The sequence below is a fragment of the Aspergillus japonicus genome (assembly GCF_003184785.1).
Source record: "Aspergillus japonicus CBS 114.51 unplaced genomic scaffold BO86scaffold_113, whole genome shotgun sequence".
In the NCBI taxonomy this organism is placed as follows: domain Eukaryota; kingdom Fungi; phylum Ascomycota; class Eurotiomycetes; order Eurotiales; family Aspergillaceae; genus Aspergillus; species Aspergillus japonicus.
In genome coordinates this window covers 23,121-48,397 of record NW_020291750.1, presented here as the reverse complement: position 1 = coordinate 48,397, position 25,277 = coordinate 23,121, and the positions used below count along the sequence as shown (strand labels likewise).

The 25,277-nt window shown below is 54.2% G+C and overlaps 8 protein-coding genes and 6 non-coding genes across 14 annotated transcripts; 10 read left to right on the top strand and 4 right to left on the bottom strand.

Annotated features, from left to right (window-relative positions):
• The first annotated feature begins 513 nt into the window (after positions 1–513).
• BO86DRAFT_414060 (pseudouridine synthase PUS7) lies at positions 514–2,958 on the top strand. The gene is made up of 2 exons (XM_025674807.1): positions 514–787; positions 851–2,958. The coding sequence occupies exons 1-2, from the start codon at positions 561–563 to the stop codon at positions 2,886–2,888; spliced, it is 2,265 nt and encodes a 754-aa protein (XP_025522088.1). The 5' UTR covers positions 514–560; the 3' UTR covers positions 2,889–2,958.
• Positions 2,959–4,027: 1,069 nt separating this feature from the next.
• On the top strand, positions 4,028–5,564 carry BO86DRAFT_27550 (uncharacterized protein). The gene is made up of 3 exons (XM_025667262.1): positions 4,028–4,054; positions 4,120–4,169; positions 4,225–5,564. The coding sequence occupies exon 3, from the start codon at positions 4,432–4,434 to the stop codon at positions 5,359–5,361; it is 930 nt and encodes a 309-aa protein (XP_025522087.1). The 5' UTR covers positions 4,028–4,054; positions 4,120–4,169; positions 4,225–4,431; the 3' UTR covers positions 5,362–5,564.
• Positions 5,565–5,747: 183 nt separating this feature from the next.
• Positions 5,748–5,821, top strand: BO86DRAFT_t307. Its single transcript has one exon. It is a non-coding gene; the product is annotated as a tRNA-Ile (tRNA).
• Positions 5,822–6,240: 419 nt separating this feature from the next.
• On the top strand, positions 6,241–8,042 carry BO86DRAFT_349940 (uncharacterized protein). Its single transcript, XM_025669373.1, has 2 exons — positions 6,241–7,182; positions 7,255–8,042. Exons 1-2 carry the CDS (start codon positions 6,737–6,739, stop codon positions 7,595–7,597), a joined length of 789 nt encoding a protein of 262 aa, XP_025522086.1. The 5' UTR covers positions 6,241–6,736; the 3' UTR covers positions 7,598–8,042.
• A 71-nt stretch (positions 8,043–8,113) lies between these two features.
• Positions 8,114–10,824, top strand: BO86DRAFT_349935 (uncharacterized protein). The gene has a single exon (XM_025669372.1). The coding sequence runs from the start codon at positions 8,177–8,179 to the stop codon at positions 10,766–10,768; it is 2,592 nt and encodes an 863-aa protein (XP_025522085.1). The 5' UTR covers positions 8,114–8,176; the 3' UTR covers positions 10,769–10,824.
• An 808-nt stretch (positions 10,825–11,632) lies between these two features.
• BO86DRAFT_423359 (UV-endonuclease UVE-1) lies at positions 11,633–13,541 on the top strand (the record flags this gene model as incomplete). Its single annotated transcript, XM_025675396.1, has 2 exons — positions 11,633–11,893; positions 11,961–13,541. The coding sequence occupies 2 exons, from the start codon at positions 11,633–11,635 to the stop codon at positions 13,539–13,541; spliced, it is 1,842 nt and encodes a 613-aa protein (XP_025522084.1).
• A 1,373-nt stretch (positions 13,542–14,914) lies between these two features.
• BO86DRAFT_373331 (phosphatidate phosphatase App1 family protein) lies at positions 14,915–17,681 on the top strand (the record flags this gene model as incomplete). Its single annotated transcript, XM_025670378.1, has 2 exons — positions 14,915–15,652; positions 15,731–17,681. The coding sequence occupies 2 exons, from the start codon at positions 14,915–14,917 to the stop codon at positions 17,474–17,476; spliced, it is 2,484 nt and encodes an 827-aa protein (XP_025522083.1). The 3' UTR covers positions 17,477–17,681.
• A 171-nt stretch (positions 17,682–17,852) lies between these two features.
• Positions 17,853–17,926, bottom strand: BO86DRAFT_t306. Its single transcript has one exon. It is a non-coding gene; the product is annotated as a tRNA-Ile (tRNA).
• A 1,037-nt stretch (positions 17,927–18,963) lies between these two features.
• BO86DRAFT_t305 lies at positions 18,964–19,037 on the bottom strand. Its single transcript has one exon. It is a non-coding gene; the product is annotated as a tRNA-Ile (tRNA).
• Positions 19,038–20,502: 1,465 nt separating this feature from the next.
• On the top strand, positions 20,503–20,576 carry BO86DRAFT_t308. The gene has a single exon. It is a non-coding gene; the product is annotated as a tRNA-Ile (tRNA).
• A 56-nt stretch (positions 20,577–20,632) lies between these two features.
• On the top strand, positions 20,633–21,667 carry BO86DRAFT_425483 (uncharacterized protein; the record flags this gene model as incomplete). Its single annotated transcript, XM_025675487.1, has 7 exons — positions 20,633–20,690; positions 20,763–20,849; positions 20,914–20,924; positions 21,008–21,256; positions 21,301–21,395; positions 21,443–21,491; positions 21,521–21,667. The coding sequence occupies 7 exons, from the start codon at positions 20,633–20,635 to the stop codon at positions 21,665–21,667; spliced, it is 696 nt and encodes a 231-aa protein (XP_025522082.1).
• BO86DRAFT_t309 lies at positions 21,474–21,547 on the top strand. The gene has a single exon. It is a non-coding gene; the product is annotated as a tRNA-Ile (tRNA).
• A 1,261-nt stretch (positions 21,668–22,928) lies between the features above and the next one.
• Positions 22,929–23,002, bottom strand: BO86DRAFT_t304. Its single transcript has one exon. It is a non-coding gene; the product is annotated as a tRNA-Ile (tRNA).
• Positions 23,003–23,429: 427 nt separating this feature from the next.
• Positions 23,430–24,780, bottom strand: BO86DRAFT_326344 (uncharacterized protein; the record flags this gene model as incomplete). The annotated part of the gene is made up of 5 exons (XM_025668563.1): positions 23,430–23,557; positions 23,623–24,198; positions 24,301–24,549; positions 24,606–24,639; positions 24,697–24,780. 5 exons carry the CDS (start codon positions 24,778–24,780, stop codon positions 23,430–23,432), a joined length of 1,071 nt encoding a protein of 356 aa, XP_025522081.1.
• Between the last annotated feature and the right edge of the window lie 497 nt (positions 24,781–25,277).

Here is a 25,277-nt window from a genome sequence, read left to right as displayed (position 1 = left end):
CTAAAATCTTTAAAAGTATAGAATTTTTTTAATTAGTTGGTCTGCTTTTTTGCCGGATCTTAATCTAATTAAGACTATATAGAATTGGATAAAAAATTAGCTTAATTAATTTTTTTTTAATAATAAGTAATTATTATATAATTAGCTACAAGAGGTTGTACAGGCTGCTTAAAATACTTTACTAAAAAAATTTTTAAAAAAATTAATTAAAAGTATAAAGGTAAGGTGTAAGGCAGTTATCAACACTAAAGATAGCTATACAAAGTATTAATAATTATATATATAGCAGAATTTTAAAGAATTCGAATCCCTGCATCTCCACTGTACTAACAAAATCAACGGAGTCAACCACAGTAGGTATCTATACATCTGCCCGCCGAGGACTAGACTGATCTATAATTCATCCCGATCGGGATTTCCTTTTAGGGCTAGCCCCCGCCTCCTAACTCAATCCAGCCAAGGCGAAACGTGACGGTAACTTTCTGGAGCTCCGCAATCTTCATGACTTGGATCCCGGTCTCCAACTCAGCCATATTTCTATCTGCAAAGCAGCCATTGCAATGGAGGGCACCGACGTGATTGAGTCGCCGCGCAAGCGGATCAAGACTGACAACACATCCATCACGGACGACGCTGTGCTTCCCCAGGCTGGCGGACCCGTTGCGGAGGAGCCCGCCGCCGCGCCAGTCTCGGCCGACGATGCGCAGGCTCGGAGGGAGATCGAGGTTGGAATCACCGGCTATGTCAGTGCGGATAACGAAGGGTTCTCCGGGATCTTGAAGAAAAGGTATACTCTGGCTCCTTCATGATTTGTATGGGGTCGTCACTAATTGCATCTCCTCGCATCTAGATATACCGATTTCCTCGTGAACGAGATTGTGCCGTCCGGTGAAGTGCTGCATCTGCAGAACGTTCCAGTCCAGGAAAACAAGCTGGATAAGAAGGAACAGCCCTCGGAGAAGCCAGCCGCAAAGCCCCAGCAGGAAGACAACGCCCAAGCCCCAGCTGAGAAAGATGCGACACCGACCACCGAAACCCCGGCCCCCGAATTCCAGATCAGCGAGGAAGACAACGCGCTCCTCGAATCCCTCTTCGGCGAGGAATCCACACAGAAGATTCTGGCGCTGAACAAGCGTGCTCTTGAGAACCCGAAGTCGAGGCCCAGCGACTTCAGCAAGATCGCTACCGTTGTGGTCACCGATCGCGATCTGCGGATCAAGATGCACCAGGCCATCCGTCGCATCTTCAACTCTCAGCTTGAGTCCCAGACCGACAGTGAGGGCATGATGAACATCTCTGTCGCTCCGAACCGAAACAACAAGAAGGCGCAGGGTGGCCGCGGTAATGGCAATGGCGGGCCGCGTGTTCCAATCAACTGGGATGAATTGGGCGGCCCCTACCTGCACTTCACCATCTACAAGGAGAACAAGGATACCATGGAGATCTTGAACTTTATCGGACGCCAGCTCAAAGTGAACTCGAAGACCTTCCAGTTCGCCGGTACCAAGGATCGACGCGGTGTGACGGTCCAGAGGGCATGTGCATACCGACTACAGGCCGAGCGGCTGGAGAAAATCAACTCTACTCTCCGTAACGCAGTCCTCGGTGATTTCGAGTATCGCAAGTATGGTCTCGATTTGGGTGATCTTGACGGCAACGAGTTCGTCATTACCCTCCGCGACTGCGAAATTCCCGGGGTCGTCGACCTTCAGGACCGCGAAGCCGCCATCGCCAAGTCCACCGACCTTGTCAAGACTGCCCTCCACAACCTTCGAGAACGAGGCTACTTCAACTACTTCGGTCTGCAGCGCTTTGGAACCTACGCCACGCGCACGGACACCGTCGGCGTTAAGATGCTTCAAGGCGACTTCAAGGGCGCCTGCGACGCCATCCTCCACTACAGCTCGCACACCCTAGATGCCGCGCAACAGGGAGAAGCCGCCTCCGCTCTTATCAGCTCCGACGACCGAGCGCGCGCCGAAGCGATTCACATCTACACGACCACCGCCAACGCCGGCAAAGCGCTCGAGAAACTGCCTCGCAAATTCTCCGCCGAGGCCAACATCATGCGCCAACTGGGTCGCTCCAAGACCGACTACCTCGGCGCCCTACAGGCTGTGCCCCGTAATTTGCGCCTGATGTATGTCCACGCCTACCAGTCGTTTGTGTGGAACTTCGCTGCCACCGAACGCTGGCGGTTGTACGGCGACAAGGTCGTCGAAGGCGACCTGGTCCTGATCCACGAACACACCGACAAGACCTCCTCCTCCGCCAACGCCACCGGCGCTTCCGCAGCCGCGACTACCGAACCGGCCGAGACCGTTGACGCCGACGGCGAAGTCATCATCACCCCCCATGCGACCGGCGACAGCGCCTACGCGGCCGAGGGCATCACGCGCGCCCGCGCCCTTACCGCCGAGGAAGCCGCCAGCGGCAAATACAACATCTTCGATGTCGTGTTGACACTCCCCGGCTACGATGTGCTGTACCCGGCAAACGCCATGACGGACTTCTACAAGCAGTTCATGGGCAGTGAGCAAGGTGGTGGCCTTGATCCCTTCGATATGCGCCGGAAGTGGAAGGATGTGAGTCTGACGGGCGGATACCGCAAGCTATTGAACCGCATGGGCCCGGATTATTCGGTCGACGTGAAGGTCTACGAAAGGGATGATGAGCAGTTCGTGGCGACCGATCTGGAAAGACTTCAGGGTCAGGGCAAGGATGGTGCTAGTGCCGAGGAGGCCGTTGCCCCGGAGCAGGGAGAGAGCAAACTCGCTGTGGTGCTCAAATTCCAGCTTGGATCGAGCCAGTATGCTACTATGGCGTTGAGAGAGTTGACGAAAGGCAAGGTCAAGGCTTACACGCCTGACTATGGGAAAGGGCGGTGATTGTATAAATCCAAAAGTTTTTTAAGTGTACTGTATATATACGCGTTGGAAATAGAGCGATTTATTGGTGGGTTAGAATCGAAATAACATTCTTTCCGCTGTAGGCATAGCGTGCATAGAGCCTTATCCAACTAAACTAAGCTCGAAGGAATTCAACCTTTCCGAGGTCAAGTGCAAGTTGCATCCTCCTAATGCAGCCTTGGGTGGCTGTGTTGGCGTAGTTGGCGGAAGGCAGCCGTGAAACACGGAGTGGTCAAACAACAAATCAAGCTTACACCCTCTTTCCAGATTGTTGCTTCTCACCCGACTCGTATGCGATACAAAGCACTGTACTTTGGTATTTGAGTCTTGGATTCTAGTCTTCAACCTCAACTATCATGTGGAAGAAATTGAACGATAATATCGCCCCGCCCAGACCGTGCGATCACAACCGATTCAAACGAAGCCCCATAATCCAGGGCATCTCAGGGCCACGCAATGCGACGACGTCTCCAGACCCCCTTCACTTCAAGCTAATGCGTCGATCGGGCTATTCGGTGGAGCATCCATTCATCCACCCACCCACAATCGACCTAAAACTCCCACGCGCTCATTGACACATGAGTATGGAGGCAAAGCAATCCTTTGTTTCCATTTATTCCACAGGGCGACCGGTTTTGCCCACGGTTTCAACCCTAGCATGTGCCAGTTGTACAAGTACCCTAGTACATCTTCTTCTGCTCCCAACAAGCCTTCGGCGCCAATCATTCCGACTGGTAAGGAGGAGGGGGGGGATGGGGCTAACAATGCTGTTCGTTTCACCCTCGTGAGCGGGCAGAATATTATTCTTAATGCATTGCGCGTCGTCCATGGCATGAACCGGCGCTTTACGCCGTGCAGAGCTGGTGGTGATTGGTAGGCCGGTCCCTACATGGGGAGGCGGGCGCGGGCTGTACTTCCTTAGCCCTCGAAGTTGGGCCTTAGGTTATAGTACTATACCTGGTTCACTAAGAGGTTGCTGCTGCGCCATGTCATTCCTCTCTCTTTTTTCTCTATCCTGTTGCTTCCGACTTTCGTTTCTTCTTTTCTTTTCTTATTCTTCTGGAGTTCTTGCACTTTTTTTTACTCGATATTATTGTAGAGACTTTCTGTCCGGTCTTTTACTAAGGGCATAAGTGTTCATTGTGGTTAGTATATGCTGATTCTTTGTTCTTTGACCAGATACAGTATACTGACATAAGCATATAAACAGAAGGAAGGCTCTTTCAATTCAGGGTCTCTTGATCTTTGTATTGGTTTTTGGTATGTTGATATGTCTGGCTTCAGACGCGTGGTGAGACGTTAACTGTGTGTTCAGTCTGTGTGCACCTTCGACACTGACCTAGGATTTTGAGGCCTCCACTTGCCTCCAGGCTTCTTCGCGTCGAATATACTGGAAACTCTCTCAGTGGTGCTATATCGTACTTATCGATCTGGCTTGGCTTATCTTACCCACCTTGCTGGGCGATTCTGTTCAGTCAACAACGACGGACGTGGATGGTCAGACCATTCAATCACTGCTGTCATGTCTGGAATAGATAGTGGAAGCCAGTGGTCAGGGGGAGGTAGCACAGGTGGATCTCAGGATGGCAGTCAAGGCAGTTGGGAAGGCAACGGCAGCAGTGGCAGCAGTGGCAGCACATCCCAAGCCGGGGGAAATGCATCTCCTTCGGAGTCTATTGCCGCCAGCGCGACGACACCTACAGCAGCCGACTCTTTTCTCACAGCTACCCAGACCACTATTCCATCACCCACAACATCAACAACCACGTCTTCCACGTCGACTTCCTCCGCTAGCAGCAGCAGCAGCAGCAACACCAAAACCCTGGCCATCGCCATCCCTGTTGCTGTCGCGGGCGCAGCCATCATCTTGGGGCTGCTATTGTGCCTCCTCCGACGGAGGCGCCGTCGCCTTCGAGGCCATGCCATCCCATCTACCTCTCAGGTCGATGTAGTAACCGTCCCTCGACAACCAATATTACCCCAACCGCAGCAGAACTTACCGAGATCGCCACCACCCCAAGCGACACCCTGGGGATTCACAAACGCTAGTACCCATAACATTCCCTTCACGGGACCTATGCCATACGACACCTCGAACCACTTGAGCGACCGTCTCGCTACAAGCCAGTCACGCAGCCTGGACGCGCCTGCTAGTCAACCCAGCCTGACACCCGGGATCAACACTACACTGGAACAGCCACCGCCATATTCCAGGCATCCGGAGCGTGCGGAGGCAGACATATCACCAGTGACGGGTACCGACGTTCCTTCACGGCAAGTATCGAGGCGCGAGCGGCCGACATCCCCGTTCGACCATCCCCTGGATGACACTATCTCTGAGATTTCGAGATACAGTAGAGGGCCATCCCTAGTTCACCGCGCGAGTCTCGATGAGATCTCATCTGTCTCGTCGATGGGTGATGATGAAAGGCGACCAGCGATGCGTCATTGATTTTACCGTGGGGGCTTTGGTTTCGCTTTTGAGTGCTTAAAATTGGGCGGGCGTTTGGGCTTTGATGGGGCAATCCGCGTCACCACAGCGGCATCCGGACTATCCTTCGGCCAGACAATTGATATATACCCAATTCAACGTTTACCCTGGATCACAGGTACATAAGATGGGATGCGCAGCGGTGTGGTATCGGCACGCATTGCCCCGAGTGACTTATTGACCTTTTAACTATATCAACGTGATTGTGACAATATCGGACCTGGGCTATTTCGATTTCACGCAGGACCAGGCGCTCTCCCACTATGACGTATTAGATAGTCATGAAAGCGACGTCCCTGCTTGGCAACCTTCATTTAGCCTAAGCTCGAGGCTCTATACATCAACCGGGTCCCATAGCTCAGTTGGTTAGAGCGTAACGCTAATAACGTTAAAGTCGAGGGTTCGAGCCCCTCTGGGACCAGCTCTTTTTTGACTTTTTGGTTTTCTTTTTGTGGTATATGGTTCCAGTGGATTGCTTTTGCCTATCCCTGGGACTGATCCTCGGTACTGTGGAATTACTGCCGTGTCCAAGGCAAATAAACAATGGAAGTTCATTGCCCAGAATAGAGACAGTTAATTAGCTTTTTCTTTGGGGAAATTAACTACCTACTCAGTACTCTATTAATGGAACATCCGGCGAAGCCGTCCACGGAATTCCTTATACCTAAAATGAATCATTAACATTTTCCCACTAACTTGAACTGGGCGGATGGCGGTGCACGAGAGGGTACTCTCATCTCAGTACGGTACGTACAGGGCTTAGACCTGCGTCTACCCGCCAATGGGCCGGCTCCACCCTCCTCCACCCTCCACCCTGATGATATCACCACCGTCAGGGTCCGAATGTCTAGTGTGGCTGGTGACATCCTAATTCATCCTTCAAAGCCAATGATTGAGCTACCACTGCTGGACCTTGTCCGTGGGATCGTCGCAATGCGTTCATTTCCCCTCTTTACAGGGCCTGTGAAGGCTCCGCCCACGCTTTCCGGCCGCGGTTCAACGGGACATGACCTCCACTGCATCCACTGATCGTCCTACTGCCACACACTCCCCCGTCCCCTGGGCCTGCTAACAATGCAATTCTGCTGCCTTCCGGGGCAGGCCCGTTGCAAATTCTTCCCCCCTCCGTCAGTATATCACAGCCTGAGTCCCCTAATCCCGGTGCATTTCAGTTTGAAAAGCCTCGAGACTTGTTCACTAGCTTCAAACACCAAAACACCAATCCAATCGGGCAATACAGTACAGGCCAGTGGGCTGCACTGATACAGGCCCATCTACAATCAACAAGCCTATTGTTATTTGAAAACACCTAAAGCAGGAGCCATCGACTGCCAGCATGGGTGTCGGCGGTGTCATCCTCCGCTTCGCGAATCTAGCGATTCGCATCCTCCAGTTTCTCGCTGCCGCAGTCATCCTCGGCATTTTCTCATACTTCCTCGCTGTTCTCGCCCGGCATGATCAGACGATCCCTCAATGGATGAAGGCCGTCGAAGGTCTATCGGGTGCAGCAACCCTCTACGGAATCCTCGGCATTCTTCTCACCTGCTGCTTGGGCGGAGTCACTTTCTTTGCTGCCGTGGCCGTCCTCCTCGATGTCTGCTTCATCGGAGCCATGATTGCTATCGCCATAATGACTCGCAAAGGCACCCAGAGCTGCTCCGGCCACGTCGACACTCCGCTAGGTTCCGGTGCTAGCAATACCGACGACGCCAACACTCACGTGCGCCTTGGATATGCGTGCGTGCTGGAGAAGGCTTCATTTGCTGTCGCTATCATTGGAATGTGAGTCACCCTACTCTGTCCTCGGGCGTCATCGAGTGAAATATTTGTGTGCTAACTTTGCATTGAATATAGCTTCCTGTTCCTGATCTCCATCCTCTTCCAAGTCCTTCTCGCCCGTCACCACAAGCGCGAGAAGCGCTTCGGCCCCTCCCCCGCCAACGGGTACACATATGGCACCGGCACGCAGCGCCGGGGCTTCTTCTGGCGTCGCAACAAGAACAACCCCGAGACTGCCAGTGCGGATGACATGCTCCCCAGCCATCCGGCACCCCGCGACGTTGAGCTAGGAAGCTCTCCCACCGAGAAGACCAGCGGTACGGGTGGTCTGTTTACGCGCAACAAGCACACCGCGCCGGAGGCTGCAGCTCCTCCTGGCTACGGCTATGGCAACTCTGCTTATTCGGCTAATTACTAGACACACTGCACTATCTTCCCTGCATCGTGTGGTCGGTTCGCTCATACTTACATTGGGGCGTGAGACCCGCAAAGGAGGAATTAGCTACTTCGTGGACGAACATGATGAGACAACGAAACTTTGGGATGCCATCCGAACCACGTAGTATGGCATTTTTCATGGCCAAAAAACTTCCGAGTTTGCTTCACATTTGACTTGAGTGGACGGCTGGGAGTGACAGTATGAAGCTCATCCTTTCACCTTATACCAACCTTGACACCATCAAGCACAATCTTGTATATCAATTTCTCTTAGGAGTATTACTCATCTAATTTCTTTTTATATATGTCTTATAATACACCTTTTTTTAACCTTTGTGCGGCTTTCCAAGCAACCCACTTGTACTTTAGCCACTTTAACTCTGATGTGTCGCGCGCACGCGTCCTCGCGTTGTCCGCTTTCTTATAAATGGTCGGAGCAAACAAGCATTTCCAGTTTAAGAACACACACCCCGGAGGTTCATTCCACCTCCACACCATTCTCCACTCCTTTTCTTCATCTCAGAGAGCTCTTTGCTTTTGGAATCCGACTATCGCAAGCATGCTTCCTGACTTCTTACAGAGTAGTTACGCCCGCTACAAAGCGGACACCAACACGTTTGCAACATGGCTACTAGAGACAGCTAATCGATGTGGCTATCAACCGCCGACCCTCTCTGCTACCCTCCCCGCAGCGACGAAAAAAGACAAACGCAAAGGCAAAAAGGGCGACACTGATGCAGAACCAATTCAGTATAGCGCCACAACCAAAGATCTGCAAAAGTTCGCAGAGGTCGTGGCCAGTTCGACTCTCCCAGTACCCAAGTCGGTCCTCACCCTTGCGAAACGCGCCATCAGGTTGAGAAAAGCGGTCACATCCTGGTTCCTGGGCCAGGGCGACTCTGCCAACAACAAGCGTCATGCTCATTTCATCACGGCGCTGGAGCAGATCTGCGAGACTCTGGAGTGGAAGACCAGCCAGTCCTCGACGAAGCCAGACGCCAAGCAGCCTCAACCCGACGATGTCGATACCGACCAATTCTTGAACAGATTCGCGGTCCTCACGGTGGAGGAGCCCAAGGAAGCTGCGCCGTCTCAACCGACACCCGCAGTGTCGAAGAAGCTCGTCAAGGTGACGGTCGATGAAGAAGAGGACGAGGAGGACGCAGCAGACTCGTATCTGGGCCAGCTGTTCTTCAAGACCCTCTGCTTGCTTCAGGATTTGGACAACATGCGAAAGTTCATTTCCATCACCTGGTCGGAGTATCACGAGAAGAAGATCGACCTCATGAACGCGGCTGTCGTCACTGACAGTGCTTTGCAACTTGCCCAAGGCCTGGTCAAGGAGGTGGAGGCGGACTGGCGCAGCTCGCTGTCCGGGCGAAAGGACGATGTTCAGACTGTTGTCTACAAGCTTGCTGCTCTCTCGCGCGGCATCTTTGCGCCTCCGTCCAAGGAGATTGGCCTGCCCTACAACAAGAACCTGGCTGATACCGCCGAGTGGTGCTATTTGCCAACCAAGATCCTGCTTGAGTCTTTTGCGGATGTCCTCCAGGCAAATCACCAGCCAGTCTTCAGAAAGGGCCACTTCGGCATCTACGATCCGAAAGCGGACAGGGAGCGGATGTCTCTGGGCGAGAAGTTCAACGAAGACAAGATCATCCTTCTCTCGATATTGCCCGAGTTTTGCATGTTCGATACGTTCGGCATTCACTTGCCTGCCGAGGATGCAATCACTCGGGGCCTGGTTGAGTTCGCCAAGACCAAAAGGGTGAGTCTGTGGCTCTGTTTTGCCGCCCAGATTTTCCTCGACGTTCACCACGCGATGCGACACAGTACCTTAGGCGCCTTTGGAGATCTCTGCATGTCTGGACTCCGCATCCAGAAGACTATCGATGATTACCTGCAACTGTCTAAAACACACCCTCAGCCCAAATTCTGGCCCAGGGAGGGCGATGAGGAGATTCGAAGCATTACTTCAACTGTGGATGCATGGATCAAAGGAGATGTGTTTTTCGACGTTCGAGCCCTGTCCAAATTGGACAGAGTTGGCACTCCGCCCGAGAAGCATGAACTCTTCTCGCAGCATGCTATCCTCTGTGGCCTGGTCTTGTTCCACCTCAATATTCGAATACAGCGGGTGGGTCAGGAGCTTGTCACCCAGTGGTACGACGTTCAACAGCTGGCCTTCTTGCACAACCTCGTCATGAATGGTGCCATGCACAAAGACCTGAGATGGCCCGATATGGATGCATTTGTCAAGATCCATGGCGAGTCTCATATCTTCGTGGGTGCACGGCCCAAGAACGCCAGCGAATCTCTGAACAGACTTGAGCTGGCCACCGGAATCTCGTCCGCAACCCATTTCGCCCGCGATTCGCGGGGTAGCGGGCCATTCCATAAGCCTGATGGCAAGAACGCTCGCGTGCTCAAGCCCACCACTACCGTCGCGAACTTGTTCTTCACCCAGTACGTTAGTGGTGCTGGTCCCGGCGAGGATGTCGGGATTGTGCACATCGACAGCATCCTGGACGAGCTTTCCCAAAAGTCGAAGCTTGAGTCATCCTCCAGCAAGAAGGAGCTCCAGCAGAGAGCCAACCCGGAACTGATGCTCACCCGACAGTGGTCGAATTCCCACATTATCGACACCCTGCAGCTGCTCGCCTTCCTGAAGACCAAACTCTTCGAAGAGGAGCCGATGATCCTGTACAACTACCTCGGCATGCACAAACGCTCCCTCGAACTCCTCCGCCTGATCCGCCGCAAGGAGCACCACAAATTCGTCCAATACTTCACCGAGGGATACATGCCCGATGAGTCCTTCATCTCCAACATCGTCATCCTCATCCATCACGTTGCGCGCGGCTCGGCCCAGTCTGCACGTGCCATGGGATTCGGATCCGGCGACGGGCAGGAGCTGGTGAGTCGCATTGTCATGAGCGCGGGCGACGTCATGCGGGACTACCTGAAGAAGAATGGGGACGTGGCCTGCAAAGAGCTGCGGGTGTTCTGCAAGAACAAAAAGCCCATCCAGGATGATTCGGCGTATGATACGGGCGCATCGGACGCGCTGGTGTATTCCTGGTTCAGCCTGGAGGATGTTCTGGGCCCCAAGGGGATCGCCTCGCTCATGACGGGGATTCCGGTGGCCTAGACTTATTAACCTGCAGCGGCTTGCGCAGATACCCGCGCGGTCTTAATGGTATAATGAAATTACCCCCAAAAATTCCATTTAGCTTGCTGTTGTATCATATGCAATGAAACTACTTTTTTTTCCCCGAAAAGATTCTCAAATCATAGTTGTAGACCAGACATTCTCCAAAGGCGCCATTTGGCGTCTGCAGTGTAATCTATCGGCGATCGATGCGGGATGCAGGAACCGCGGCGCCGAACCATGCTTAGTGCCCGTGACTAGTGCCCTGCCTAAGGCTTCTTCTCTCTCGTCTAGCCCGGACATCTTTTCTTCCTTGACTCTCCGTTGCATCATACCCTCTGCGTTCTGTCCCGATTAAATCCCTGCGCAACCATGATGATGCATGGGATCTCCGCCCAACAGACCTGTTTTGCTTCGACTCCTTAGAGCTCTTTGTCTTTTTCTGACGATGCGCCTTCGGATTTGTCTCACTTAGAGCCTTGGAATTCTTTTTTTCTAGAATTCCTGCCCTGCTAGATGTATTGGCGGGGGTGTTCTTCGCCCAGGCAGTGGAGGATCGATCGCGCTCTCCAATATGCCGGACGCGGCCAGGAATCTGGCTCTGGCTCCTCCCGCCAGGTTCGCCACACCCCATCAGCGGCGAATTTGCTTTTCGCAATTACACAATCGCAGAGATCCTACCGCTCCCTAGGCTTTATTGCTGGCAGGCGCCTCTTGTCGTACTCGAGCAGACCTGCCACACCTTCCCTATCTTCTACCTCTCCGCCACGCATTGTGACCCCATCTATTGCTGCAACCTTTATCCCGTCTCGCTCGTTATCCGGAGCTTCGAGTGAGCTTCTCGAATCCCAGGCTGCTGAAGAAATGGCCGCCGCCACTGAGATAAGACCCGATGGCGCGGGCAGCAGTCTGCCTGACGGCGCAGAGAAACCGGGCATCAAAGCTGAACCCGGGTCCATTGAGACGAGCGATGCTGCCACTGCTGCTTCTACTGCTGTCCCCTTGGATCCGGAGTCGGATGAAGATGTCCCGGTTGAAGCGGAAGAGCTGCAGGACGCGTTATCGCGGCCTCCGCCCGTCCACAGCAGCTACCTGCCGCTCCCCTGGAAAGGGCGATTGGGCTATGTGAGTCTTCCCCCTGTCTGGATTCAACGTGTGTTTTGTCATTCATCCTCTAACATGATTCGCCTAGGCTTGTTTGAACACATACCTGCGCTACTCAAACCCGCCTGTGTTCTGCTCGCGAACCTGCCGCATCGCCTCCATCCTGGAGAATCGGCACCCTCTCCTGGATCCCACGCAGCCGCCCCATCCGACGAAGAATCGCCCGGACCGCGATCAGCCTGCTGATGTGGCGCGCGGGCAGGCGTATGTCGAGGCGCTGGGGCTCACGAACGCGAAGGATCTTCTCAAGATCATCCGCTGGAATGACAAGTATGGGATCAGGTTCATGCGGCTGAGCAGTGAGATGTTCCCGTTTGCGAGTCACAAGGAGTATGGCTACAAGCTGGCGCCGTTCGCCTCGGAAACGCTGGCCGAGGTTGGTCGACTCGTCGCCGAGCTGGGCCATCGCGTGACCACCCACCCGGGTCAGTTCACCCAGCTCGGCTCGCCTAATGATGGCGTGGTGGAGAACTCTCTGCGGGACTTGGATTACCACGCTGAATTGCTGCAGCTGCTTCGTCTGCCCCCGCAGCAGGACCGCGATGCAGTCATGATCCTGCACATGGGCGGCGTCTTCGGCGATAAGCAGGCCACTCTCGACCGGTTTCGAGAGAACTATTCGGCCTTGCCGCAGGATGTCAAGAACCGACTTGTGCTCGAGAACGACGACGTTAGCTGGTCTGTGCACGATCTCCTACCCATCTGCGAGGAGCTGAACATCCCGCTTGTTCTGGACTTTCACCATCATAACATTATCTTCGATGCGACACAAGTCCGCGAGGGGACGCAGGATATCATCGGTCTGTATGACCGGATCAAAGCGACCTGGACGCGGAAGAACATCACTCAGAAGATGCATTACTCCGAGCCCACCGCGGCTGCCATCACTAATAGCCAGCGCCGAAAGCACAGCGACCGCGTGTCCACTCTTCCTCCTTGCGATCCGACCATGGATCTCATGATTGAAGCCAAGGACAAGGAGCAGGCGGTGTTCGAGCTGATGAGGACGTTCAAGCTACCAGGCTATGAGCTCTTCAACGACATGTTACCTTACATGCGCACGGACGAGAACAAACAATTCAAGCCTCCGAGGAAGACAAGGAAGAAGGAGGGGTTCGTCGACCTTGAAGGTCAAGTACCCCCCGAGCGGACTGTTCCGGAAGAGGAGGTTGGTATGGGCGGGCCCCAGCGAAGAGTGTACTGGCCTCCGGGTATGGAGGAATGGCTCCGACCGAAGAAGGTCGTTCGCAAAGTCCCTCAAAGCCCACGAAAGACACCGGTCTCGAGGAAGACGAAGGACGCCGCCAGTGCCGGTTCACCGTTGCCGAAAGGCGAGCCGGAAGCAAACGGCGAAGAGGAGAACGGGGCGCCGGTTACACCAGCCTCCAAGGCCACTCGGCGGGTCCAGCGGACCCCCAGTGTCAAGAAGCCGACATCCAGGAAACGGAAGGCTTCGCCTATCGCTTCCACGCCGTCTGCTTCGGACGTGGACATGGAAAATCCAGACATCCCGGAGCCACCGGAGCTTACCAGCACGAATGGTGTTGGGGTCCGTCGTAGTAGGCGGGCGAAGACGGTGAACTATACCGAGGACCCTGATTCGGCTTGATGTCCGACGTGTCGTCTGGCTATGGTGTAAAGTCTGTTGGGCAGCTGCCGCAGCTGCAGATTAGCCGTGCATTAGGCATGCGGACATGCACCGCTAAGATGCGGAAGATCTATCGAGTTCTTCACGAGCATCTAAGCTTTGCTTCGTCCTGCTGAGCGGTGGGGTTATGTCGCACAGCAGGGCTAGAGATACTGGTTCTGGGGGCCAGTGATCGGACCTCGCAGCGTCCTGTGAACAGTCACTGGGTGTTTATATACTGTCTAGCATGGCTATATCTTAGACAAGAGTGTACAATAATATATATAAGACTCAGCTAGATATTTTCGTAATGGTAATGTGACAATTTACCGATGAGGTTCCTCCAGAGTCTAGACAACGCCATCAATAAAAGTGGTAGAATTGATCCCAATTGGGCGAAGCGTGTGTCTCCACCGCGGGTTTCTTCCGGCCGTCAGCTTGACGTTGCAGTGCGCTTCGAGACCCTCGCCCTGTTTTACCCCCTTCACACGCTCACTGATCACGTCTTGATTTTCTTTTGCTGTCCGTACTTCAAACAGCAAGCCCTTCGTTCATGCGAAATTCTAATTAGAAGGAGATGAAGCCACCTTGACAAGATCTTGAGACTCTTGAGACTCTCGTTGCTTATGCCCGAGGAAGTTCGTCATCGCCTCCACACAAACCGAGACAGCCCCATCAATTCAACTTGACAACCTCCACCCTCCAGCGATCCAACTTCTCTCTTCCCTCCTTCATCACATCCACATCACACAGCAATACCGACTTACACCCCCTAACTAAACAACAACCCACTCCGAAAAGGTATTGATCTCAAAGGAAAAACCGTGGCTCCCAAATTCCTCCCTCGCTCTTCTTCCTCCGCCTCCTCCGCCGCCTTCTCCTCCCGCCGGCGCGCGCCCCCGCCCCCTACACCTACCACCAGCAACACCAGCAAACGACCCCTCCCCTTCTTCCTCCTCCGCCGCAACCGCCCTCTCCTCGCCCCTCCACCGTTAAAATCTTCCACCTCCCGCAAAACCCACCCCCGCCTCTGGACCCTCCTCCTCGGCCCGCACTCGCTCCGCCGCGCTCAGCTCCGCCTCTGGAGTCTCCGCCACGAAACCCTCCCGGCGCTCCGGCACCGCGCCCAGGCCCGCGTCTACCGGGCGATCGTTCGGCGACAGGCCCGCATACTTGCACAACGGGGGAGTGTTAGTGGTGGTGTTCGGTTCGGTGGTGATAGCAGAGGTGGTGGCGGTGGGGTTTTAGGGTATTTGTTGGGTCGTAGGGGACGGTTGCCATTGTCGGTGTCGAAGACATCTGGGACTAGTGGGTCTGCTTCTACGTCTGCGACGGCTGCACCAGCTACAACGACCATGTCACAATACGAGTCCTCCTCCTGGGGCGGCGGCGGCGGGGCCGGTCGCGGCGCGCGCCGCAAGAAGGTCTACGATTACCTCAAGGCGGCGAACGAGCTGCGGCAGACGTATGCGGCGCAGTGGGCGGCGCAGCTGAACGGGCAAGGGGGGCCGGGGTCGTCGCAACGGGACTACGGCGATGAGTACTACACCAGCGATGCGCCGGGGGCGTTTCCGGACGTGGAGATCGCGCGGTCCGGGCTGGAGGAGATGGTGATTTTCCCGAGTTATGGGCGGCGGATTGTGAGGGATGATTCTGGTAGAGATGGGGATGGTGTAGGTGAGGATCATGAGGATGACCCGTGGGCCCGGCGGAGGGGCTCGAATGCCACGATCGATGAGTATCGTGGTCTCGACGCGGACCCGAACACGGTGGCGGGGTTCGATGACTATGCGGAGAAGAATGCCGTCGTCTCGGTCGATGTGCGCGGCTGGTTGTATGCGCCGCATCGCGGGCCGATGACGCGGAAGCATCGGTTGATGGTTGCGCTGGCTAGGAAGCTGAGTGGCGTGCCGGCTCCGGCGAACAATGCGGGTGCTGCTGGCGCGGGGGACGATTCGGGGGGGAAGACGGATCGGCGTGAGGAGGAGCTGGTCGATACGGAGGCTCAGTCCATTATCAAGGGGGCGGAGGGCCGCGCGGACTCGGCGTGGAAGGAGAGTGCCTTGGGGGACAGAGACAACAATCCCGGGGTCGTTCCGGGGCGTTTGCCGCAGCGGACGGGGACGTCGTCGAGTCTGGCGAGTACCGCGACGACGACAACGACGGCGCAGATGACCAAGGACGAGCTCTCGATGGCCAATGCGCATCTGATGGAGCGGTTGCGGCCGTTTCTCACCAACCCCGTCACGGATATGCCGGTGACCGTGTTCTTCTTCGACGAGACCCGGAGTCAGTCGAGGAGTATCATGACGGATGTGTCCGGCCACTTCAGGATGCGTGCCGCCCTGCCCTTCGTCCCGACCCATATCCGCGTCCTCGCCTCGGAGAATCTGTCGGTCGTGAAGGAGGTGCAGATCATCGAGCCCTCCGGGATCAGTTTGATCAGTGACATCGACGACACGGTGAAGCACTCGGCCATCGCGAGCGGCGCAAAGGAGATCTTCCGGAATACCTTTGTCCGTGAGTTGGCTGATTTAACGATCGAGGGTGTGGCGGACTGGTACAACCAGCTGGCGAAGATGGGGGTGGATTTCCATTATGTCTCGAACGCGCCGTGGCAGCTCTATCCGCTCCTGGAGCGGTACTTCAAGCAAGTCGGCTTGCCTCCGGGGTCCATTCATCTCAAGCAGTACAGTGGGATGCTCCAGGGGATCTTTGAGCCTACGGCGGAGCGGAAAAAGGGCAACCTCGAGCAGATCCTGAAAGACTTTCCTTCGCGGAAGTTCATCCTGGTCGGCGACAGCGGCGAGGCGGATCTGGAGGTCTATACGGACATCGTCCTGGCCAACCCAGGCAGGATCCTGGGCATCTTCATCCGCGACGTCACCACAACACATAAGAAAGAATTCTTCGAGAAGTCCGTGGACTATCTGGAACACAAAGTGTCCGCGAGTCGCAGCGATCCCCAGCTTGTCGACGACTCCGATGCAGCCCCGAGGCGGCCGGCGCTCCCGCCTCGCCGGCCTCTGGCACCATCGGCCAACAACCCACCTGCAGATGCCATCAGCCTGGACAATGGCGATCTGATTGATCTCCGTGATGATGACGAGCGGGAAGCCTCGTCTCGGGAAAGAAAGACCCCCGCGGTATCTCCCGCCGGACGGACACCCCCGGCTAAACCGTCGAAGCCTTCCTCCCTGCGCTCGAATTCAACCAACGCCGATATCTCGGTGGGGGAGTCGATCAAACGGAAGCCCGTGCCTCCCCTACCGCCGCGTCGGTCCTCCACCAAGCCCGAAGTCTCGCCGGACCGGACCGCAGCTGTGGAACACACGATGCAGCAACTCCCCACGCGGCCGAAGACCGCCGGTTTCGACCAGGAGATGGGCGATGCCAAGCCCACCCGCTCGAAACAAGCTCCGCCTCCACCTCCGCCCCGTCGAGCCAACACCCTGGCATCCGTGGAAAGCTCCGGCTCATCCCAGCAATCCACAGCCAACCGTCCCACCCCGCCTCAGAAACCACCGCAGCAGCCTCCGCAGCAATCCTACCCCGCAGCAGCAGCCTCTGCAGCCTTGCAGTACGCCTCCGAACGCCTCAACTGGTCCGCCTCCCCGGCCAACATCCTCCGCTCCACGCAGTCGAACTCCTCCCTTAACCGAGCCAACACTGGTAGCGGGGGCGGCGGTGCCTCGGACCGTACCGGGGGTTTCGAGAATCCGCCGCCCGCCGCGCCGCTGCCGAATAAGCGGGAGGAGATGTGGCGGCGTCGGTGGGAGCGCGCGCAGGAGCTGCTCGAGACCCGCGGTGTGGTGCTGGGGAGCTGGCGGGTCGGCCGGGATGCGCAGGATGTGAGTGTGTGGTTGGTGGAGGAGGCGATGAAGGAGGTGAAGGGGGTGAAGAAGGGTGATCGTTAGGTTGCATCTGGGTGTCTTGCAGACTTGCTTGTTAGCGGTGGTGGGGTTTTACTGGGAGAGGTTGATGACGATAGCATAGACTACCTTGCCTACTTGCCGACTCTACTTATATGGGCTAGATACCACTCTACTTATTTCTGTACTGTACTGTACATAGCATCTCATCCGATCGGATCATGACCGCATTCCACTCATCACAAAACGCATATCTAGTGCAGGACAAACAATCCACGCCCCACCGCCTTCTGTCCAGCGAATTGAAGAAAAAGAAAAGCAGCCCTCTTTCTCTCTCTCGCACTTATCTCGCCTTGGATGAGCTGATGATAATATAATTAATAATCAATAGCAAAAAAAAGAATGCTAGGGCCCAAAAAGATGGTCCCAGAGGGGGTCGAACCCTCGACTTTAACGTTATTAGCGTTACGCTCTAACCAACTGAGCTATGGGACCAGTTGTTGTTGGTGCTGGCGTGAAGTTGTGCTCTACGACCCTGGATTTGCGGGTGTGAGGTCTTGTGTATACTTGGGTATCCTGGGGGGTGGGAATTGGTGGGTTGGAGTGGGAAGGAGCTGGGGTTGGGAATACAGTGCTGTTGGTGATATATTGACTGGATAAAGGTGACAGATGCTGGGTAGAAGTAGCCGGTGTGCATGTGGGTTCCCTGGTATTTTGGGTTGCAGTGCAATGTACTTGGATGGGGGCGGGGTGCTTTGGTACCGTGTGTATGCCATCCTCGGATGATCTTGAACAAAAGGAGACTTGTTGCGCCTGGGCTGTAGTAGTGCTGCTGCCGGTATCGACACAGTATGGGTTTTGTTCTGCAGGCGTTGCTTGAAAGGGCAGTTGTTGGCGTAAGGTAACTCTAGCCGTGGTTTTGTGTTTTAGGGCTTGGCTTGCGCGATTGTTTTCCTGGACGGTACAGTACTTACTTACGGTTGCTGGGCTGGGTACAATACGCTATGTTCTTATGACGGGTTGGTTGCGGAACAGGTAGAACTCGGCCTATACCTACTTGCTCGCGGTTTGTACTGTATGTCGTCTACTGTACTATGTATGTGTGTGCAGTGCCCTGGTGGCTACGGGTGTGAAGTGGATTGCATTCAAGTTCAATTCCATATCCCGGGACCTCGGATGGACTGTACGTCATCTACGAGAATACGCTACTGCGAAATTGAGTTTGGTGGGTGACGTCTGGCCGTGCTCATTCCTATGCTTCGAATGTGGTCGTCTATCAGCGGCGCTGGGGACTATCACGGGTGTTGCTAGGCCTCCAGGCTGTGTGTTTTGTCTACCGTGAACTTGGCTGTGTCCGACTCTATACAATGGTTGTAGTGCGCTGGTTATCCCTCGACTTTAACGTTAGCGGCGTTACTGCGGTCGTCGCTGCTTTGTTATTCTGTGGTGGGGATTGTCAAAAAGATAGTTTATGCTCTTGCAAACAGACCACTACTAGTAGTGGAATGTGCAGGAGCAGGAGCAAAAAGAGATGGTCCCAGAGGGGGTCGAACCCTCGACTTTAACGTTATTAGCGTTACGCTCTAACCAACTGAGCTATGGGACCCGGTTGTTGTTTTTGGGCTTGAGCTAATGTTATATGTTCCAATATTGATTTCGTGTGGAGATCGGTGAGATATAGCAGGATTGTGGTGTTGGGGATTGGATGGCTTGCGGTGTGTGTCGATTTGTAGCTTGAGAGAGGGCTTGGGTATGAGTCTTGGTGTCTGTTGTAGATAGATCTGGTCCTGGTACTTACGTTTCTACCGATATTCCTATTTGATTTAATTGGGGTCATATAGTATGTATACCTAATTACTGCGGTCGTGTTTTTACTTGTATCACCATTCGCCTGTCATTCACCCACGAGCTTGGGTACAACGTCCAGGCTTCTTATTACCGTGCACACAGAGACTTCTTTACATCGAAAACTCCAGGTTGCGTGGTTTCCCCCAAGCCAGATAATCAATGCTAATTCCTGATGACCCTTCCCCATATACTGTCCCGGTTCATTCCAAATATGTTGCCTGGGCACGTTTGCGTAAGGGGAGAAAAATCCTCGATGGATCGAATGGCTGTCCCTCCTGGGCTTTGAAGTAGGGCTGAGCAGCTTTCACTTTCGGGGTAGTATGCCGAATCGGTGATGATAGCAGGACAAGAAGAGAAGAGCGGTAGGTGCTTCTTGCGGCCTGGCCACGCGTACGTGCCCAATCCGAATATCGATTAGTTGAAGCCGGGACGTCCCATGAGAACACATGAATAGTATCACTAGCGGCGAGCACGGCAAACAGCAGCTGTCTTCTCTACGTTGGGGATTTGATTTATAGCGAGATGGGTGAGGCCGAGAGGATGGTTGCTAGCGATTGGGGGAAACGGGGTGCGGGGGTCATGCAGCTAGTTGCCGGTTCGCGGTGTTTACTATCTAGTAATCCGTGTCTGTGTTGATTGGCATGGCATTTGATGTCGATGGGGGCAGTATTCGAGACGTTCGCTGTTGTTTCGTGGTTTAGTCTATTGCATCTGTATCCATGATGTTTGGTTCCTTTGCTGCGTCTTGTGACCAAGTACATCGGAATACCGGCTGGAACCAAAGGTATATATCCGCCACGCACGGAAAGTACACCCGCGACCCGAGCAGACGCAACAGCAGACCAGGAACGCAAGCCAGATGAAGGACCCACGGCACCCTACAATGCTTTATTATAACCACAGCCCAGCAAGAATAGGACCTGAGCCACAGCAATCGAGCGTGCTAATCACCTACTCAGCCCGACCAAGCCAGTCAACTCACCGAAGACGGTTAGCCGATGGAACATGCAGAGTCGTGGTACTGTTTGATGAATCCATTGTTCTAGCCCCAAAGCACATAGAACAGTAGACATCAGAGAGCCAGAAAACAATAAAGGGGAATACAAATAGGTCCATAATTAGCCATTAAATCCGCCCAATATTGATTCCCTAGGACGAACAAGACCACGGCAGCATTATCTAGGCATATGTAGCACTTGATCCTCGGCCGAATCAACAAGTGGGGTCCCATAGCTCAGTTGGTTAGAGCGTAACGCTAATAACGTTAAAGTCGAGGGTTCGACCCCCTCTGGGACCATCTTTTTGCCTCCACGCATTCCCTTTTTGGTTTATTAGACCTAATCCGAGGTCGAGATGGAGGTCAGAGAATGGGAAGAGACAGCTGAAGGAGGTCCATTGACAAACTGGAGCTGTGCGCCGTAGCTCTTTTTTTTTATTTTTATTTTTTTTCCGGCTACACGTTCGTTACATGCATACCCGACAGATAGTTGGCACCTTTTTGTGTACCAAAGTGGGCCGCATATTCCTGCTTCAGTACTTGACGTCTCGTACCAGATGCCATGCCAGCAAGGTTCGTGGCTGGCCGGGTCCGCCAACCAAAGCTAATCTTATCAACAAACTCTAAATGAATTGAGTTTGGGACATCGTAAGTATCACCACATAGGCGCTATTCCCCCCTGCCTCCACATTCTAGTAGCATAGCCAGAACAAATCCCACAGAGTCTTTAGATGCAAGCTGCCTCCGACTCGACACATTTCTACATTGAAGTATGTGTCATCACGACCACCCAACACATCAATGCCACAACCGCAGTCACCGCCCACCACATGCACCCGCCCTACAAGAAACGAGGCACCGCACCCCTAAACGTACTGGCTAGCATCGTGCTCGCGGGCGTCCCCCAAATCCGATGTCAATACCACCCGGTTCAGCAGCTTGCACATACTGTGACATCCACCAACGCAGAGACCTCCCATGTATGCACGAACAAGTCACATGCAGACCATCCCACTGATTGCAGAATTGCCCCACTGGCCGACCAGCCCAGCATCTAAGCATATCGAGTGACTCTCAACGCCTCGAACAACACAACAACCCCCCACACCACACGAGCAGGTACGTATGTGCCTCTGTTTCCCCTACAGCTTACTTGTGACCTATAGAGCGCTAAATCAAGCGCCACTTCAACAAGCGGGTCCCATAGCTCAGTTGGTTAGAGCGTAACGCTAATAACGTTAAAGTCGAGGGTTCGACCCCCTCTGGGACCATCTTTTTGCCTCCTGCGCATTCTCTTTTGCAGGTTTACAGTGATGGGTAACCTGCTGTATGTTGCCGACGTGTTCAGATCAATTGAGATGGGGCAAGAGTGGTGGATTTCTCGCATCTAGAGTATGTACAGTACGTACATCCCACGGACAGCAAATCAAATCGAATCAGGCAGCCCGTGGTACGGCTGTATACTGGGATGACGGCCTGGTCGTGTATGCCATGTGGAGAAGACAGGGAGGGGCCTGACTGGACCGATTCTCAGACAGATACATAGTCCGCGAATCGCATGTCCAAATCTAAACACTACCCTGTCGCAGCGACCAGACGATCCCTCCAAACCACCCAATGCTCCGTCCGTCCTCCGGCTACGGTCATGTAGAGCGTTGCTGAAATGTCGGATTGGACTGTCTAGTAGCGTTCCAACCCGGGGAAGAAGTCTACACCAAGGCGTCTTTTAACAGATCATCTTGTCACACTCGAGCCGCTTCATAGGGCTGATATGTCTTTGTTGATGTCAGTGAGCGGAGGAAGAGTCGGATGCATCCACGATCCTCACCATCCACGCCCAAAGCTGCTGTGGCCCATGTGATGTACATTGTGTTGCTTCAATCCGAACATTTCCAGGACAGAAGCCTTTTCAACCAGCAGAGAAACGCAGCAACCATGTGTCTGGCGAGGTGGATGCTGCCAAAAGCCCGGCTAGCTGGACTAGTATGTGGCTGGATGGGCTTGGCATGCCCAAGTTCAAATGCCGCGCTAGACATCGATGTACATCCAGTATAGCTTGTACGTCCGGAAGTTGATGTAGGCTCAGGATCAGCTGGAGTGCAGCTGTGGGGTGAAGGTACGACGTGCCTCGAGGGCCTTGGACGCGCAGACTGGCGGTAGCCTATAGTCTACTTCCAGTAGCACAGCCACCGGAATCAATACCTAGTCATTATTCAATCCCAAGCACAGTCGACGGACAGAAGCACGGCGCCGATATACCAAACGAAGAACCTCGGAGTCTAACGACGAACGTCGCGAGCATTTCCCGAAGGTCGGATCCATGAATTGTCGTATTCCAGAATCCAGAAACCCAATTCCAGAAGTGAGGTTAGATAAAGGCCAGGAGCACGCTTTCAAACCAGCGCCCACCAATCCCTATATGCTATACTGGACTAGCGGGTCCGCGTTCCATGAAGACAAATATGAATAGTGTCGGTGAGCTATACTGGAAACATACGTTACAGTACACCCGCAAAACCCGCTAAGACCAGACAGACCACTTTCCTACCCCAAGCCCACCACATTACATTATACTTGCTAAAAAGAAACCTCTAAGCCATCCTTCCACCACAGGATAAGACCCAACCAAGTGAGCAAAAACAAAAAGAAAGCTGGTCCCAGAGGGGCTCGAACCCTCGACTTTAACGTTATTAGCGTTACGCTCTAACCAACTGAGCTATGGGACCCAGTTGATGTTTTTTGCCACCTTGTAAAGCGTTATGACTGAAAAGCAATAATGCCAGGGTCAATGGAATCGCAAGTATGACTTCAGGTCGCCGTCACACGGTATGCGGGGTTCTGGTAGGTGGCGAATCGGGGGGTGTCTAGGACTATTTTCTACGGGCGATGTGGGACTTCATGGGATGGGGGAGTGGGGGTGGTTGATGTGTACTGTACGGTGTCAACGGGGCTTAGCGGTGCGATTGTTCAACTGAGACTCTTGTTAGTATTCAATGGTACGTAGCAGTGGTGTTCATTCAATTCTTGCAGATCCGGAGAGTACCGCAGTATCATGCAATGGCAATGGCGGCGCAAATTCAATAATCTCATACACAAAAGCAACAGGAAACTCGTATCGTCGTTAGTAAGTAAACAGCAACCCCATCCCAAGCTCTATGCCTGCACATCGACCAGAATCTTGCAGTGCGCATCTCGATGATTGACCAGCTCCTCAAATCCCTTCTCCACCACATCATCCAACCCAATCTTCGCGGTGATCATCTTCTCCGGGCTCAATTGGCCTATCACCTATGTTAGAGCCTCGCGACATCACTGGACCACAAAAAGATACAGGCGTGAAACATACCATGATTCAGCGCCTGAATCACGTTCACAAACGCACTCTCATCATACAGCGCCGACCCCGTATACTTCAACTCACTATACATCAGATCATTCACCCGCAAGGCGGGCCGCTTCTCCCAGACCGCGATATTCACAATCGTGCCGTGGGTGCGACAGGCGCCGATCGCCTCGTTGAGCGCCGCCTCCACCCCCGCGGTATCGAAGATGACATCCGCGCCGATGCCCCCCGTCAGCTCGCGGACGCGCGCGGCCGTGTTGCCGGGCCCTTCCGCGCGCGGGTCTACGATGTGCGCGGCGCCGTAGTCCCGCGCGAGTCGTTGGCGGTTCGCCATCAGCTCGGCGACCACGATGTTCTGCGCCCCCTGCATCTTGAGGACCTGCACGACCCCGATCCCCACGGGCCCGCCGCCGAGGACTAGCACGCTGTCACCGGGCTTGAAGGGAGAGATGTTCACGGCGTGCCAGGCGACCGCTAGGGGCTCGATCAGCGCCGCCGCTTCGAGCGAGATGGTGTCCGGCAGCGGGTAGAAGTGTTCGGCCGGCGCGACGATGTAGTTGGCTAGGCCGCCGCCATACCCTGCGCAGAGGTAATTTGGTGGTTAGCTGGGTTGCTCGTCCTTGGCTCTCGTCTCGCTCAATAGTGAGGAAGACGGTCGGTTGGGTGGGTGGTCGGGCGTACCTGATAGTCCGATGAAGCCGATGTTCTCGCAGCAGTATTCGTAGCCGAGCTTGCAGGACGTACACTCTTTGTCGAAGATGGTGGGCCGCACGACGGCTCGCTGTCCCGGCGAGATGTGGGTTACGCCCTCACCCACCTCTTCGATGATCCCGCCGAATTCGTGGCCCAGGGTCACTGGGTGCGTGGCTCCGGTGATCTTGTGCGGTTTTTTAGGTACTAGGACTGGTCCGCCCATGTATTCGTGTAAGTCTAGGAGGGTTAGTACGGAAGTAGGGCTGCTTAAGTAGTGACGGTAGAACGCTTACCACTGCCACAGATTCCGACGAAGGCAGGTCGCATCTATGTTATGGCGTGGCCGTCAGTAGAGATTAATCTTCTACAAGGAGGGGAAATCACCTTGACCTGTCCCTTCCCGCATGTCGGCTCTTCAATCTCGTCTACCCTGATGTCGCCCCGTCCGTGGAAGCGCACGGCTTTCATGGTGGGTGCTGTTCCTGTGAGAGTCGTCCGAAGAGCTTTGACCGAGTCAGTCGCAGTATTCAGCATTTTATTTTCGCTTTCGTCGAGTTGTATTCGTCATATGATGTTGATTGATATTGTGTTATACACCCTCGTGAAGCAACGCAATGGCGAATCCGGCGAAGTTCTGTTGTAAAAGCAAAGTGTATACAGCCGTATTCATGAACCGAATGCCATATAAGATGTCGCGGCAAAAGGCAGACGTTGCAATGACGTTAAATCGATATAAGGTCTCCCACGCGGACAGGATATGATTTCAGATTCCATTGATTGGTTGAAGTATATGTACAGTGCTTTGTCTACATGGTGTTCAATTGGTCGGACGAGAGGCTGTTTATCTGATAATCATTACAACATGAGGTATCTGGTGTTGCATTGGCCCTGCGTTGAAGCGGGCCTTACGGGTGGCCCCAGGACGTGTATTCATGTTTCTTTGGACCGGTCAAGGAGCAGCGCGA

Excerpts from the sequence above, each read along its gene's own strand:
- BO86DRAFT_349935 (XM_025669372.1), top strand. The coding sequence starts at position 8,177 with ATGCTTCCTGACTTCTTACAGAGTAGTTACGCCCGCTACAAAGCGGAC.
- BO86DRAFT_414060 (XM_025674807.1), top strand. The coding sequence starts at position 561 with ATGGAGGGCACCGACGTGATTGAGTCGCCGCGCAAGCGGATCAAGACT. Across the intron at positions 788-850 it reads TCCGGGATCTTGAAGAAAAG|ATATACCGATTTCCTCGTGA; the intron begins GTATACTCTGGC and ends CCTCGCATCTAG.
- BO86DRAFT_349940 (XM_025669373.1), top strand. The coding sequence starts at position 6,737 with ATGGGTGTCGGCGGTGTCATCCTCCGCTTCGCGAATCTAGCGATTCGC. Across the intron at positions 7,183-7,254 it reads GCTGTCGCTATCATTGGAAT|CTTCCTGTTCCTGATCTCCA; the intron begins GTGAGTCACCCT and ends CATTGAATATAG.
- BO86DRAFT_27550 (XM_025667262.1), top strand. The coding sequence starts at position 4,432 with ATGTCTGGAATAGATAGTGGAAGCCAGTGGTCAGGGGGAGGTAGCACA.